Here is a 17,403-nt window from a genome sequence, read left to right as displayed (position 1 = left end):
AGTTGCATACCTTCTTTAACTGGTCCGTTGTGTTACATACCCTGAAAAGTTTTCCCTTTAAAAATCTTCAGAATGAAATCAGGCACTCCTCATGGTCTTTCTGTTTACTTTAGTCCATGTAAATAGTCTGTTGCACGTATAGTTTGTTCATTACCTGTTCAGTGCAGGTAGACATCTAATGTACCAAATTTTTTTACACACGCATCTTTTCCCTGTCTTATCCTGTAGCTTATCTTGGTAGAGAAGAATTGTGTGCCTTTCTGTGCAGCTCAGCCTTTTCTGTCCTTTTCAGTGATGATAACTATGGATCTGTTTGTACTTCTGTTAATACTTGAGCTGTTTTCATGGTTTTTTCCCCTTCAACAGTAACCTGGAATCCTTCTTGTATGGCCTTCATGCCCTGTTTAAGGGTGACTTCCGTATATCTTCAATTAGAGATGAATGGATCTTTGCTGACATGGAATTGCTGAGGAAAGTAGTGGTTCCTGGAATACGGATGTCACTGAAGCTACATCAGGTGAGAGATTACACAGAAAGATATGTCCAGTCTTTTATTTCTGTGCATTTGTTCTTTTAAAACTAAGTGTGTGGGAGAGAGGAAAAAGAGGATGAGAATAAAAGGACTGTGATAGAAATTGACAACTGAAAACAAGGGAGCATTATGTCTTGTCCTTTGATTTATTGTAGCTTTTGTGGAAGGTGATACCAAGGAAAAGGGAATGTTTATGCTCAGAGCTTGAAAATTACATTAACTGTAGATCAGAGAACATGTCAAGCATTGTTTCATACCTATCTGGAGACTTCCCTTATGAACAGCTTCTCTTGTATTTTCCCTCTCTTCTCTCCCCACACATATGTAATAGGCTTAAAGGTTATGCATTCAAAGCTGCACAGTCCTCTCTTCCAGTGGGAGTTGTTTTTCTTGTTCTTTTTACTCTGAAGTGTTGTAATCACAGGTTTCAGGTGAGAATGAGAAGGTTGCGTTTCAATAAGCTGAAATTAGAGTTTGTCTTTGTAGTGAAGTGCAGGTGAAGATGAACAATCTCAAATTCTGTCCAGCCCATGTATTAATTCAGTAAGTATAAGAAAATATGTACTTATCACTTTAACAGTGATAAGCACTGTGTAAGGGGGGGAGAAGTGTTGGTATGCAAGAAGAATAGATTGCTTGAAAATCATAATAAATAAACAAATCTTAGTTGCAGTTTAAAAATTATTAGTATATTTTTTTGCCTTCATTGCAGAGTCTGGAGTCCCCCAAAACTAGCAGTGATTGAATTAACTCATTCACATAACACAAACTCTGAATTTAGCTGTGTGTGTGTGTGTGTGTTGGGAGTACATACAACAAAGCAGAATAATTACAAAATCATTGTTGAAACCAGCGGAAGTACCACTTTAACAACTCTCTAAGTGTTCTCAGAGGGTTACTGTGCAGAGTGGGTTTGATTGAAGTCAGAGAATGAAAAGTGAGAAAAATACTGATCACTCTAGCAATGAAAAAATAGAAGTTCTGAACATTATTATATTAATCTATGAAAGATTATTTTATTCACCTGTAGAGCATGAACATACCCAGGCTTCAGCCAGTGTGGAAATTTAGCTATTAACCACAATTCTTTTTTAACCAGGAAGTAATGTTATCCAATACTGAATTGAAATTGCAGGTTTTGTGTTTATTTGACTGGCAGTAACGTAAGTTGTCTTGATAGTATCTGATGCTGAAAAAGTTTGTCATCAGGTGTTAATGTGAACTTTTTAATAGTAAATATTGTTTTTCTTCTTACTGCTGTTTTCATATATAGTATAGTCTCAGTGAATAATCAGAGCTTTACTTAAGTGTGTTTTACAGTTGGAGGCTTGTGAATAAGAAGAGAAGCTAAAACTAAAAGGCTTCTGCCAACAGTATAAATAGATATAAATCTAGTGTAAAATTCACCTAGAAATTTACTTGAATCAGTGATAGACAGGTCCTTCCAATTATTTTGGTTTTAAGTTAAAAAAGAAGCAAACACAAGCAAACAGACCAATCTATTGTAAAATAAGTTATCTTTAACAGTGTTCTTAAAGTAGGTATTTGATACTTTTGATGGCTAACTTTGTATAATGCACTGGTCATTTCAAAAGTTTGAGGTGTGAAATGTTCTATTTTTGTGTGGTTACATCTGAAATGTTAATCATACCTTATTGAACATGTATTATTGGAAACAGGATCACTTCACTTCTCCAGATGAATATGATGATCCTTCTGTCCTTTATGAAGCTATAACAACCCATGAAGAAAATCTAGTTATAGCACATGAAGGGGACCCTGCTTGGCGGAGTGCAGTTCTTTCCAATTCTCCGTCTCTTCTTGCTCTGCGTCACGTGATGGATGATGGCACCAATGAATATAAAATCATTATGCTCAATAAGCGCTATCTCAGTTTCAGGGTCATTAAGGTAAGCTTTGAGTGTGTTTCACAATGTGACAGCAAGTTGTGGTGTATCTTAATAACTATACCGAACTGCTGCTTCAACTCAAATCTTGACTGTTTTGTTATTAGTAGGGCTGGTTCTTCTCATACAGTGCAAGTATTGTATCAGAAAATCAGTTCTGTCTCACTTAAAATGTTATTTCTCATCCTATTCTTAGATTTGTTTATCCTCACTGTTGCAGCCTGTGTGCCTAAGTTCAGCCTGTTAAACAACTGCGTACGAATGCATGCAGTTGTGCAGTGCAATACTGCGTCTACGAAGGCTTTGGTGTAACACTGCAGTCACCACATGCTTTCATTGCTTCAGTTTCTGACACAGCTTCTCTACTTGGCTTTTGCAGGTGAATAAGGAGTGTGTGCGTGGCCTGTGGGCAGGGCAGCAGCAGGAGCTTGTCTTCTTGCGTAATCGTAATCCAGAAAGAGGAAGTATCCAAAATGCTAAACAAGCTCTGAGGAACATGATCAACTCCTCTTGTGACCAGCCAATTGGATACCCCATCTATGTCTCACCTTTGACTACTTCCTATTCAGATAGTCATGAACAGCTAAAGGACATTCTTGGTGGAGCCATCAGCTTAGGAAACATCAGGAACTTCATAGTGTCTACATGGCACAGGTGAGCTGAGGAAAGGGATTCTCATTAGTATGTGTTCATGCTCTCATATTCCATTAACTAGCCTTGTACAGGCCCAACACAGCATAATTTATGATAGTCACATAAAAATAAATCAGTCTTTTATTTTAGGCACATCAGTAACATATGGCGACTGTTTTGGTGCAGGATTAATCTCCAAGGCTGAGTAATACACCACAAACTATGTAAATGAAAGCTCAGAGGAAACAGGATAAAGTCTAGATGCAGGAACTGCAGCTTCAGGTCTAATGTTAGGTCTGATAATGAGAGATAATGCAACTTCTGTACTGGTTTTTTTCAGTACCATTGCTTTTGCAGTCTATACTACCATCCTTACAGAAGTAGGACTGTTTAGTAGGGTTCCTGTTTGGCAAATATTTAGCATGAAAATACCTGTATTAATGTTGTTAGGGCATGCTCATACATAGTTAATGCAGGCTTTAGCTGTTGTTCAAAATCACACAAATGCTTATATAATGCTTAATGTTAGCACCAGAACAAGTAACTGGAATGATAATATAATCATTTCTCCACGTGACCCCTGGGTAATCCAGTACAAACTTGTGCTGTGTTTTATAGGCCATGAGAACTTTTACTGCATTTCTGGTCCTCTATGACAGTGGCTCCAAAAGCAACAGTGGCAGCAGTGTGGCATTCAGAAATGTGTGTCCCAGTTCTTACTAGTTCCAGGAGCTGGTGCCCTAGTCTGAACAGTCCTGTAGCTGTTCTGATGGTCATATTTATCTTAAGACATCTACAGCACATCAGAACAGAACTTGCTGTTTCACCCAGAGTTCCAAAAATGCCACATTTACTGCAGTCTGTGGTGTTTGTCTCCTGTTACCACCAGCTTGTCCAACTTGATAGAGTAACAGGTGAAAGTATGACACACAGCAGTATTTGAATCCAAGGTGTTTATGCTTCAGGATTCTGGATCTTGGGACAAAAAAAAAAATTGGAAAGGAATGCTCAGTGTACTTGAGTGTGACAGAAAAGAGAAATGAAAAGTAGGAATTGAAGGCAGAAGGAAATGTGCTGTGGTTTTTGTGTCCATTTGAAGTTAATTAGTGTAAACAATGTGGTGAAAAAACTGTGTGGTTATGTATATATGTACTGGAAAATGGTGGCTAACCTTCTGTCTGAATGTTCAGTATGTGCTTGAATGATGTGTGTCAATAGGGGATACACATCATCAAGTCACCCCAAGACAGCTTCAAACAGTTGCGAGTGCATTACTGAACGTAACAGAAACCAAATATATTAAAAATCCAGCATTCTTTCCTTGCTAGTCTGTGTAGACAAAGATCTTTCATTGTAACAGTTATACATGACTAGTGTTTTAAGTAGCTTAAGTTTACTAAACTGTCCTAAAATAACCAGGATGTTCTATGACCATTTTAGAGTTAAAATTGTATCACTTCATTGTACTTCAGAGGTGGCATAATTTTTAAAAAGCTGTTTTATATGAGCATTTGGCTTGTCATAAATAACTGTTATTGAATAGCTGTCATGAAGAAAATTGCAATCTCTTAGAAGCATTTATATTTGCAAAGCATATTCTGAGAAAATAAAGTCAAGTTTTAACTGATTTTAGGAAGCGCTGTGGATTGTGCTGAGTGAAGCCTTTTGCTTGTCATGAAGCATTTCTTAGAATCCTAATGATTAGAACGCCTACCTTAATGTATCAATTGCACTGTGTTTCCAGACTAAGGAAAGGCTGTGGAGCTGGCTGCAATAGTGGTGGAAATATTGAAGATTCAGATGCTGGAGGTGGAGCTTCTTGCACAAGTAACAATGCAACTATCAATGAGTCACAGAGCAGCATGTCACAAGGAGGAGGGAATGCACCTACAGGGCAGGGACCTGGAGCAGTACAGCACCCTCCTGTTGCAGCTCATCCCACAACTTTTCCTGCAGCTCATCCACCAACTCATCCCTCCACTCTGGGTAAAGTTAAAACAAAGAAACAACTTCATACACGTTCAATCCTATAGCCAGAACAGGCCTTTTAGCTCTTTGGCCTAAGTTAAAAGAAGAAGCAAACAAAAGTGATGTGATTTTGTGTTGTGTTAAGAGCTGCTGGATTAATCTCAAACTATAGTACTGTTTTATGCAATACAAGGTTCCCAAACAGATCTGATAACTAGAGGTATAGTTGTGCTGATAAAATAGATTAAATAACTTTTTGTAACAGGTTTCTACTGTTAAAAGACTGGATCTTTTCACTTCTGTTGTATTGTCTGCAAATGCTGATCTCATAATTTTTTGGAATATTTATAATATCTAGACAGTGAAACAAATTCTCTTTATTTGCACAGTATTCTAGCTGAATCTATCCAAGGGTCCACAGTGATCTGTAGTTAAGGAGGTGACAAACACTGAAGCTTTCAAAGCTTTGAAAAGTCTTTCGAACACTGCTTTTATTCAGAAAATATACATGTATGTAGTTGAATGAACATAATTACATCTATCAGCTGAGGAGAGGTATCTGCAAATATTTACTATAGGAAAAGCAATTACACCAATGCTCATGAACTGCAATTTTTTTCTAAGTGTATTAAATTCTGAACTTGTTTTCAAACAGCTTTTGTTCTAACAAATTTTCTGACCCAAACTTTGAATGTGTAGTCAAGCATAATAAGAAAGAATAGTCAGTATTTTGAAACATGGGCATCTGTACCTGCCTTATTGCCTTAAGTATGGTAAACTGAAGTGTTAATACTAAGTAACAAGTTGTTAATGCAGCAAGTGCAAGACTGAAGCATTTTTCAAGGTACTTCTCTGATAGGGACTGTGAATTGAACGGATGAAATTCTGAGATAAGATGAATGGAATATATTGAAATGTTCTGCTATGTGAGATGCAGCAGAGATCTTCTGCAATACATCTATTTCAGATGATGTTGGTTAGATCCAATCAGTTTTGTATATCTGTGCACTAAAACATTTGTGTGTCGGCAACCTGTTATGTGTGGGAGGCTTTATGAAACTTTCCTGATTCTGTATCTTTTACTTTTAGGCACCAGTCACAGCTCTCACTCTGTGCAGTCCAGCCTTGTCAGACATTCCCCTGCCCGTGCCTCAGTAGCTAGCCATTCATCCTATTGCTACGGCAGCCGTCATTCATCTCTTCGCACATCCACAACAGGCTTTGTGCCTTGCCGGCGCTCTTCCACCAGTCAGATATCCCTTCGTAACCTCCCATCATCCATCCAGTCCCGCCTATCTATGGTGAACCAAATGGAACCTACTGGCCAGACTGGGGTCGGCCTGCAGCATGGACTGCCCTCTTCTAGCAGCTCCAGCCAAAGCATCCCAGCCTGTAAACAGCATGCCCTTGTGGGCTTTCTAGGGACAGAAGGAGGGAGTAATGCAGCTGAAACTCAGTCAGGTGGCAATGCAAGCCCTGCAAATCAAATGCAAGCCAAAAAGGATGACGTTATTTACAGAATCCAGGTGAATAGTCTAGAAGAACAAGTTAACCGATGTTTCCACGTGCTTTTATTAGTTGTTCCTTTGTATGTTATTGAAATCGCTACTTTAAAGTACACATTCTAGAATATCTGGTGTGAAGTTTCTGTGCAGTTATGTTTGGAGAATTAATGTAGAGAAAAGGTTTTCTGGACAAGTAGCCTTTCCTGCATGCTCCTTGTTTACATTATTTTTGTTTTGCTGTAGTGGAGCTCTGCAAATATCAGTAGAACTCAGTTCCAGTTCATACTTAGTTTACCTTTTATACGTTACAGTAGGTAAAGCTACACAGCTTCATTTGCAGGGTAGAGAGCTTTTTTCTTTGAAGCCAAGTAGATTTTCCACAAAAGTAAATGTAAAAATACTTGCTTTCATTTTCATATATATTTATTCTTTGATTATATCCACTTCAGGGTTTACTGAGCAGCAAACAGTACACTATTGACTAAGTTAATCATGGCAGCCTTACTTGTTTTGTGAAAGTCCAGAAATTTGTATTCTTGCTTTCTTAGCTTTTTATTAGCCCCACATACATGTCTTGGGCATTATACTAGTGGGAAACCTCAGGAAGTGTATTTAAGAGATTAGGTCATAATAACCAGGATTTCATTGCTGATACCACCTCAGTTTAGAGTAATCCTTAGTAAGTTGCATCATAGTGGGCAAAGTTAAATTAATTTTTCAGGTCTGTGCTTAGTAGCTTTTGTTTGCAGGCAAGGGCCCTTTTATGAAGATGCTTACTAATCCTCTGTGTGAGGAGGATAAAGTGGACATGTGCCCTTGGATAGTGGACATTATGGAGTTCTCTCTGTCCTTAAATAGGAAGAATTTTTCAGGAGTTTTCTCCTGCTTGCCCTGTGGAAAGGCCAGTTTACTTCAAAACACAGGGTGGGTCTCAACTAACCATGCTAGTAGATAAATACTTCTTCTGCCTAACAAAGAATTCCCCAAGACCATGTTTCTTAAGATACTCTGTAAGAAGTAATGAGCCAATTTTAACAGCTCATCATCACTTAACTTTTCCCTGCTACTAGACTGTGTGCTGCCAATGCTTATGTTGTGCCAACTCCCCAATCCTGCCATGAGCTATTATAACTGAAAGAAGTGGGGAAGGGAACCAGAGCTGTTGCTCCAGTGAACTGGCATATTGTCAGCTGTGTCTGAAACCCACAGCATCATTTCCAAATTCAGTGCTGTTTGGGCTTGGAGAGCCTGGGGCTTGAGTTTCCAACCTTGAAATTGGTCAGAAATCAATTTCAGTGGGTTAAAGTCAGTTATCTGGAATTATGTAAAAGGTTACAGTTTATCTGTTTCTTTTAAATTTTGACTGAACTAACAGTCAAAACTCAATTCCTACTTATAGTTAATGGATCCCAGTCAAGTACTGGAAGGTATCAACGTGTCAAAAAGGAAAGAGCTGCAGTGGCCAGATGAGGTGATACGGCTAAAAGCTGGAAGAAACAGCTGGAAAGACTGGAGTCCTCAGGAAGGCATGGAAGGCCATGTAAGTTTTGCTTAGAAGTTGACAAGCTAACCGTAAAAAAAAAAAAGCAGTGTCTTGATTCTGTGGCAGTCTGCCAATATGTCAATGCCAAAGATCAATGTAGTGGTTAAGTTAGATCAGCAGCTATCCTCAAAATCCCTGTTGCTGGAAGAGCAGGTTTAGAATCCTAATTTGAAGCAGAGGGATATTTCTGCAACTCTGTGCAAAAGATGCAAGATGATATTTCAAATGTTGTCAGCCACCTCTCCTTCCTTGCCTTCTTTCAGCTCTTGTCATGATCACTCAGGCATTGCTCTCATTCATCCAGCCTTCATTTTCCTTTAAACTGCCAATCTTTGAACAAATAAGAAAGATCAATTTACTAACAAGTCCGTAATTGAAAGATTAACAGTATTTTGTTTTAAATTATTCTGATCAAAATAGAGCCAAATAATATTGTCTTTGGCTGTGTCTTTGTTATATAATAGATACATGATAGGTGTTTGCTTTCCTTTAAGAAGAAAATCTGTTCTAACTAAAACTTGTCAAAGCCTATGACATGAAATTCCGTCTCTCTTTTCCCTAGCGATGTTACATCTGCATTTTATAAAAATTGACTGCATTGGCTAGAAAACTTATCTCCCAATTTAAGCTCCTTTTATGGACAAAAACCCCAGTGTGGTCTTTGAAGCTTTTTGATTTTTACTGAGGTGCATTTTTTTTTTTAAGATCTTGATGTCTGTAAAGATGCTCCAGTATTCTTTCGGTGATAGAGGGAGGAGTCATTGACACTGTGTCTGCATTGGTTCATCAATAAAACTGTATTTTTATCTGGAATATATCTGTTTTAAAGAAATTTCTGACTGCTTACATCAGTTGGAGGCATTGTTTATAAATTGCATTTAGGGATAGATTTTGCCATTTGAAAGTCCACACCACTGTGGATATATGTGCAAACTTCAGGTAAGAAATGGAGATACACCAGTAACACAGTGTATGCTCTATCTACCTTGCTGTTATATCTACATGAAGAAAGGGCCCCAGAAACACAATTACTCATGGAAGGAATCTATCGGAGTTGACAGTCCACTTTTAGGACAGTAGGGTTATGTTGTAGGTAACACCTGTGAGTAGAATGCTGTTGTAAGTGTTCAGTTATGTTGGGTTTAGACATACTGTTGCAGATCAAGAATATCATAAAGATGGTGAATGTAAAGGGTTTTACTGAAACCTGTCCTCTTGCCTGGTGTCACTGGACAATTTTTTCAGGAGTTTGTGAGTGTGTTTTGTGAATTGCAGCATGCTGACATGTACAGTGACTGATGCTGAAGAAAGATTAAGAGGATTTAAAAGTCAGAAGAAGCTGCTGTTCTGAGTGCTTCTCATCTATTTTTGGTACAGCATATGGGCAGATTTTTTTGGAAGAGTGTCTTTTAACCCAACAAGAAAGGGAAGAAAGCACAGATTATCCTGTTTGTGATAGGAGGAAAGGATTTAACTTGATGACATAGTTTCCACTGCCTGCTTCAGCCGCCTGTGGTTAAACATACTAGTATCAGTTAAAGCTCTTAGGACAATATTCCCTTTCTGATCCTGTGGCTGCAGTCCTTTCTGCAAATAGGCAGAAATTATTCTTACCTGCTGAGTTGCTGCTCATCAAGCAGTTTACCTTGCATCTGCTCTCAGTATGAAGTTCAGCACTCAGTAGTTTAAGACTTTGCTGCTACACAGAAAAAAGCATTTTTCCTAACTTAGCTTTTTATCTTGCGAAGTGTGCTATACAGTGTGTATATAAGGCAGAAAGACATTATAAGGTTTCTTCAAGGACATTGCATTTAGGAGTCCTCTTTGTAATGTAGCTACTTTTTCCAGATTTTGAGAGGGTATGCCCAGCATTATCTTTTCTATGATACATGATACTGGGGTGTAGAAGAACCCTTTTCCTCCTAGAGATTCTTACCACCTCTTGACACCTAGTGACATAACTTTGCATGTTGTCAGTCACTTATAGGGACCAAATAAATACCAGTCATGATAGAAGAGGTGGTAAAACTGAGTGTGGGAATATGGCAGTGGTGAGTTTTAATCTGTGTACAACTTTTTGCATATACACAGGTTTTTAAGGAGCCATGATACTGGTGCCCTTAGCTATCTCAAAGGCACCAATTTTAAGTTGGACAACAAGGATATAGTACTTGAGACTTCACTGGAAAACTTTTTATTGTGTCTGGGGATAGGATCTTCCCGGCCTCATTTCATACAGCAGTGTAAAAATTTTATATGGACACACTTTGAATTCAGACTTGAACAGACCACTTAAATATCACAGTGTTGCATCGAAGAGGAACTAAAGATTCCATGCTTGCCTGGTTAAAATGCTCTCCCTGTATCTATGCAGCATAGATCTCATGCAATGGACAAAGCTAAATGTCCCTCACCCAGTGTTAGAGAAATTGTCATCTGTGTATAATGAAGATAAAGTGAGTCTCTTGGATTTGGTCTTGGAAAACTTGTGAGGTTGTTTTTCTTTTTTTTTCCCTTTATATCTTTAGGACTCTTGAAAACTTCACTGTTGTGTAATTTGTAAAAATTAGTTTTACTTGCTTTTTGACTGACTTTGTCTTGAATTAAGGGTTCTTCTCCAACAGTTGGAAAATTTCAGATAATCCTATTTCTATGAAGCTGACAATACTCAGACCTGTGTTAATGGAGCATCCTTATGGTTCCTTTGAGGCACCCAGAAGTTAAGGGTGTGTTTTTATGGAAGCAGCTGAGCAGAGACATGCTAGGTCATACAAGGGCCTTTATGAAAAGGGACTTTCTGGCAGTCAGTATCAGGCAGCATCCTTGGAAGCAGCAGATCAAAATACCTAAATTCTGTAGATCCAAGGGAGTATGGTACAGTAATTTGTAGCACTGTTTCTGAAGCCCTTCTTTGTAATATTTATAATTTTAAATTATCTTTGAATAACTTAATTTAGAAGATCAACCTTGAATTCACAGTGCATAGGAAACAAAATTAGGGCAAGGGCTTTAATTTGGAAGAAACAGTAGTGTACACCTGACTCCTGGTAAACTGCAGTTCTGTGCTGCACGACACTGAGGTATTTTAAGGCTATAATAATCAGAACGTCAAAATATCCCAAATCTGTATGTGTGTACTTTTTTCAATTGCTGCTCACTTTGGATGAACTGCTTGGTTCTGATCTGGGTCAAGTTGTTTGTTCCTACTCAAATCTAAATCAGACTGGCTGTTCTCAGGTAAGGAGGCTATTCTCACAGTTGGACTCAATGATCTAAATGTGATTTTAAGCTGCAGATCTTCAGAAAGACTTCAGTGTGCAGCTTTGGGGGTATGCTGTCACTGAAAAATGAACAGCTATGTCAGTATAGCATCTATGTTTTTGCTCCTTTGGCCCTGTAAGGGTCTTGATCCTTGATCTCATATCAGCCACAACTTTGATATGACAGCTCTCCCTTTGGAGCTTACATTTCATTATACTTTGGGTTTTTTTTCCCCCTAGGTGATTCACCGCTGGGTGCCTTGCAGCAGAGATCCAAGTAGTCGGTCACATATAGATAAAACCATCCTGCTGGTTCAAATTGAAGATAAATACGTTGCTGTTGTTGAAACTGGAGTCCTTGAACTTGGGGCTGAAGTGTAAATCTCTCTGAGACTGAAACTTCCCCTTCTCCAATGGTTCAGAAGAGAGAAGGGTCCAAAAGAAGCAGCTCCCAGGACATGAAACTTTGGTCCGGTTGTAGGAAAGGACTTGAAACACAGATTTGTCTAAGTCCCTTTCCTCAAATAAACAAGTGTAAGAAATTTTTTAAGTTGTTAGCTGCTGAAGAAACACTTGCATGAAGGATAGATTTGTTGAGACATATCTTTTGTTTATAAATTTTGTTATGCATTGCGTAATGCTTTAAATCAACAAACTTTTCAGTTCTAAGATCAGAGCACCTCATATTTTTCTAATTGTTTTGCCAAAAATTGCCATGTCTTGTCACAGAGTGCGTGGAATTCATCCACCTTATTTTAATGAAATTGACTACAAACCTTCAGTTTGGTGAAACAGTGTAAGGGTTTCAGGTGTGGCAAGAAGAGACTGAACAGATGTATAGATTCTTATTCCTTATGAGCTAAACATTAATGAGAACTGCACTAATTTTTTTACAGCAATGCACTAAAAACAACCCTGAGATTGCTGAGAACATTTATTTATATATATAAATATAAGTATATAAAATACCATTATTTAAATTGCCTTTGGGATTAATCCCCTCCCTCTCCATATACATGTTGATGGTAAGGGCTGTGCCATGGGTTTGGTTCTATGTTCTGTATTTCGTACAAGTGCATTTGCTGCATCCTCTTCACAATAAATGGTAAAATAACAAATGTGTAGAAAAGCACCTGAGTATCCCTGTACTACATCAGACTTTATTGTGGTGGCAGTGGTACCTCAAGCCTGTACAACACGTTTAGCTTTAAAGTGGGCCCCAATATGACTTTCCATCTGTCTTCCCTTCATCAGCCATGGATGCTTTGCTTCTTTACTCCCAGAGCTGGCTGTGTTGTTTCACTGGCTCTTCTCTGGCAAACACGGTGGTTTTAGTTTTGTAGTGGGAGGTGCAGGTCCATGATTACTTCACGGATGCTTGAAGGATTTTTTGATTCTATCCAATTTTAAAAGAAAAAATAGCAACAACAAAACTCCCCAAACAAAACAAAAAAAGTACCAGACAAAACTTGAGTTCTGCTTTTAAAGATCTTTTATAGAAGGCACAGCCCTAAACTTGTATCAGTTTTACCACCTTGCCTTTTCTTTCCCTTTAGTCTTCATTCTTTTCTATGACTTGAATTTTATTTTCTGTGATTATATATTCTATGTAAGTGTAATTTGAGTATTTATAACTGTGAAGTTGAATTATTCATGTGTTGCATATCCTAGGTTTTATTGTATTTTTTTAAAAGTGTGTATTCAGGGAAACAAGTAACTCAGAACTATCATGGGAGTGTGAGAGGGAAACTGGTTTGTTCTTGACTTGCAGTTCCTATGACTCACTTTTCTTAATCCGTAAGAAAAAAATGTACCTGTTGTGATTGTTTCCTGTTTCTGACCTGTAATTATATAGGACTCTGTGGGGAAATTGCATACAGTACTAGCTTTTGGGAGCAGCCATCTTCTTCCCAGTCACCTCCACTTCTTTATGTGTATTGTAACTAGAAGAGACTTCTGATATACCACAGAGGTTATTGTAATTAATTCTCTGACATCAGAGGAACATTGTCCATTATGTACCTAATGTAAGAGTGAAATTATATGGGATAAGAAAAAAGGAAGAAACAGCTACCTAAGAAACACTGGTATTCCAACTCAAGTCACTGTATGCCATCTAACCATGAAAGGGTAAGTCTGTATGCCTGGTAGCTACTCAATTCCAGTTACTGTTCCCAGTAAGCGATACTGGGACCTTGCTTGCATCATTGATTATGCAAACTTGTCCTCAAAATGCTGTGCATCTTACAGTTGCATATTGCTATTCATTTTATTCATACACAGTCCCATTTAGTCATGGTATAAATGCATAGATCTGCCACCCTTAAAACTATGTGGAACAGCAAAATTATTTATCATATGTACACGTTATAGAGTAGTTGAATTCATCTCCTGCATATGTGAAAATGTAGTACAGTAGAAGAAACTTCTGTAGCGGTCTGGTAATGCTGCTATCAGGAATGAAGAAAATGTGTAAGTTTTGAATTGAAGGCCTCTTAGTTAAGGTTTTATTCTATGTCCATCCTTTCAGGTAAATACCCTTTTGATTAATTAACCCTCCAGGTTTTCTGTATCACTGGAAACATTGCTTCATTTTAAAGGGAGAAGTTTGTTTGAAGATAAGCCCCTATTTGACATTAGTTGCACAGGGTTGGGGTTTTTCTTACCTTGGACTGAAGCCTTGAGGTAAACAAATGACTGAAAACCAAAAAACATGGTTTAGGTTTTTTTGCTTTGTTTTTTTTTAAACCTGACTGAAACAGCTTTCAGTATGTTAACCCTGACAGAACAATCTCTCTCTCTCTTTGGGGCAAGGTAAGGACAATGTCCATTGCTGGTAATAGACATGATTGGAATTAATGGCTTGTTAGTGTGGAAATTTTAGCACATATGTGTATCTGCCTGGAATTAGATTGGCAAACAGCAGACAGGGAAAGAGAGACTTTTTTTTTAAGGGCAAAGAGAATTGAAGAATATTTATATTTTTTATAAATCATAAGGCTTTTGGTGTGCTGCCTTCAGGAGATGGATTTTAATGTGGACAGCTAAAAGGTGAACACTTCCTTTCAGGTACTCGGTTAACATCTGCTGTGAAGCCATTCACATAGTGCTCATGCCTGTTCCAGATCTGCTCAACAGAAACCACCTAGTTGAAATTTCACTCTTCCATAAGGCTTTGGAAAATTAACTCCTTAAAGTTTTTCCTGAACTCATTAAGATTCATGTATTATTGTATCTTGGTTTGTACAGAGTTTGTGTTTGGTTTCTAGTGTGCAAGTGACAAAAATGTTTGGTTTTTTCTAACTCAGAATCACACAGAATTAACTAGGTTGAAAAAGACCTTTGAGATCACAGAGTCAAAGGACTGAATACCACCTTGTCAACTAGACCATGGTACAAAGTGCCACATCCATTCTTTTCTTAAACACCTCTAGGGATGGTGACTCTACCGCCTCCCTGGGCAGCCCATTCCAGTGCCCAATCACTGCTTCTGTGAAGAATTTCTTCCTAATGTCCAGCTCAAACTTCCCCTGGTACAGTTTAAGACTCTGTCCTCTTGTCCTGTCACTGGTTCCCTGGGAGAAGAGGCTGAGCCCCACCTGGCTCCAGCCTCTTTTCAGGGAGTTGTGGAGAGTGGTAAGGTTTCCCCTGAACCTCCTCTTCTCCAGGCTGAACAACCCCAGCTTCCTCATAGGATTTGTGCTCCAGAGCCTTCACCAGCCTTGTTGCCCTTTATCTGGATGCATTTGAGCGTCTCAATGTCCTTCTTAAATTGGGGGGCTCAGAACAGGACACAGCACTCAAGGTGCGGCCTCACCAGTGCCAAGTACAGGGGGACAATCACTGCCCTGGTCCTGCTGGCCACACTGCTCCTGATAAAGGCCAGGAGGTCTTTGGCCTTCTTGCCCATGTGGGCACACCTCCCCACAGGATAGATCTGTCTATGGAAACTTCTGTTCTAGATGGAGATTATTTCATCTTTTGTTTTATTTTCTTGGCCTTTGTCTTGATGTGTAATACTCTTCTTCTGTTGTAAGGATGGAAAAGATGGGCGTTTTCAAATGAGTCCTGTCAGTCCAAATTGAACCTTATGACAGAGCAGAATTTTTTAGATCTTTCTAGATTTTCATGGAAACCCATATAGATGATTGCTTTTACTCTGTCCACTTGCTTTGTGATATTCTCTTGCCATAAGAACATTCCAGTTAAGTCCTCCTGTTGTAGCTTCCAGGAAGATCCCAGTCTATTTTCTTTCTCTCAGATTTCTTTGGAGGTGGTATCTGTGTACATATGTAAGGACTTCTCCCTAAAACACTCAGTTGGAGAAAAGGGCTTGAAAACCCCATGGATCAGATTATGTTCATTAGTAAAATGGCTATTACGTGATTTCTTAAACCCTCTTCCTATTTCACTTCTCTGTGAAATCTTTTAAAATGTTCTGTTTAAAACAAAAACCTAGAACTGTGTATGTGACACCACTGATGACACCTAGACTTCTGGGCTACTTGGCAGTGTATGATACTAGTGCTGGATTCTGGGGATCTCTCTCATGGTCCAGAATATATGAAACGGTTTCAGAGTTTGGGGAAAATGATGGTGATGATTGTTTTTTGAGGTAATTCCTTGTAGGCTGAATGGCCCAACAGCCACTTTGCCTGGGACATCTGGCATGTTTCTAAGTGGTGATGTCAGTTTTCCGGTCAAGAGTGCAGTTACCACCAGCCATTCCTCATCCCGTGTTCACAATGCCTTTGGGAACTGAAGAACTCTTTGAGAAGCCTGGATGACTGGTGAGGTGACAGATGAAGACTTGTGGCACAGGTCCTTGCCTTTGGCAAGAGGCCATAAAGTTTTATCTGGATTTGGGCAAGGGGTGGAAGAGATGCCTTATGATTGATTCAGCTTTCTCTCATAATGCACATGCCACCATGCAACCTAGGGGTGTAGATAACAAAGACACTGCTTTAAAGATCTATCTCAGTTACAGAACTCTCTGTTCACAAAATGGAGCTGGATAAATTGCGTTTCTTACCATTAACAATATTATTCAACTTATATTGGATTTGGGGTTGACCCACCACAGGTTTTATGTACTTAATTTTATTAAGGAATTTTATACCTATTATATAGGCATCTATTCTTTTCTTGTCTGGCTTGCTATTTGATAATCTAATGCAGTACATTCAGTGGCGCTGGACTCTTTCAGAAATTGTACTGGTAATTCCTGGTGCCTTAGTAAAAAAGTGGGTACATAACACCTTGGTGGAAGGTAAAGCATGTGATTTGTTTCACCCCAGCATGATATGCATATTTCTAAAAAGGTGATTAAGATGGCTGCCCCAAAAGATTTTGGGAGTATACCTACATCACTTGGTCATGAACATTTGAATATGAGCAATTTTTAAGAATTCTGGTATGTACAGTTTGAATAGATAATCCCAGTACACTTAGGCCTCAACTTTGAAAGATGGCAATCAAATAGCTGGATATGTAACTTCTTACACAGATGCCCCTGAAAGCTTGACAATAGCTGCTGGTTAGGAAATGGAGAGGGGAGTAGAGCATAAATGAGAGGATGGCTTTGGTTTTTAATGGACAATGAAAATATATATTGCCTCTACCAGCAAATGGTTACCTTGCCAGGGATAGGGATATATGTACCTGCGTGTCTGTGAGTGTGTATGTGTCTGCGTGTGTTATTGGAAACAGCCTGTAAATATTGTAGCTGTTTAAAATGGAAAAGGCAGAGAGTTTTTTTGCAACATGTTGCAGCAAAAGGACAGTATTGACAGTGGAGAAACACTGAGAAATAAAAGAACCTTTTTTCAGTTGTTGTCATTTATTGCACAATTACATTTTCATAAGATGTCATTCTCACAAATTCCCTATAAGGACTATTTTAAGTTTACTCCAACCATCCTTTAATGAAGGATTCTCTTGTTTAAAAAATGTCTTTTGTAGCTATGCAAGGAGTAACCTCAGCTATTCCTATTTTACTGCCAGCAGCATCCCTGTTTTCATGCTTTTACGTAAATAAGTGTCACGTGCCCTCTCT

At 38.6% G+C, this 17,403-nt stretch overlaps 1 protein-coding gene across 10 annotated transcripts in view; it reads left to right on the top strand.

The window, feature by feature from the left end:
* The window catches only part of PCNX1 (pecanex 1), a 90,770-nt gene extending 73,594 nt beyond the window's left edge, over nucleotides 1-17,176 (top strand). For all 10 annotated transcript variants that reach the window (XM_069017534.1, XM_069017540.1, XM_069017539.1 and 7 more), the window contains 7 exons: nucleotides 367-517; nucleotides 2,212-2,442; nucleotides 2,819-3,093; nucleotides 4,817-5,058; nucleotides 6,130-6,566; nucleotides 7,945-8,085; nucleotides 11,589-17,176. In XM_069017534.1, the coding sequence (XP_068873635.1) occupies nucleotides 367-517; nucleotides 2,212-2,442; nucleotides 2,819-3,093; nucleotides 4,817-5,058; nucleotides 6,130-6,566; nucleotides 7,945-8,085; nucleotides 11,589-11,729 (1,618 nt within the window). In that variant the 3' untranslated portion in view covers nucleotides 11,730-17,176. The remainder of the gene's footprint in view (nucleotides 1-366; nucleotides 518-2,211; nucleotides 2,443-2,818; nucleotides 3,094-4,816; nucleotides 5,059-6,129; nucleotides 6,567-7,944; nucleotides 8,086-11,588) is intronic.
* Nucleotides 17,177-17,403: the final 227 nt, after the last annotated feature.

Source organism: Aphelocoma coerulescens, chromosome 5 (genome assembly GCF_041296385.1).
Source record: "Aphelocoma coerulescens isolate FSJ_1873_10779 chromosome 5, UR_Acoe_1.0, whole genome shotgun sequence".
Taxonomy (NCBI): Eukaryota; Metazoa; Chordata; class Aves; order Passeriformes; family Corvidae; genus Aphelocoma; species Aphelocoma coerulescens.
This window is presented reverse-complemented; position numbering and strand designations above follow the sequence as displayed.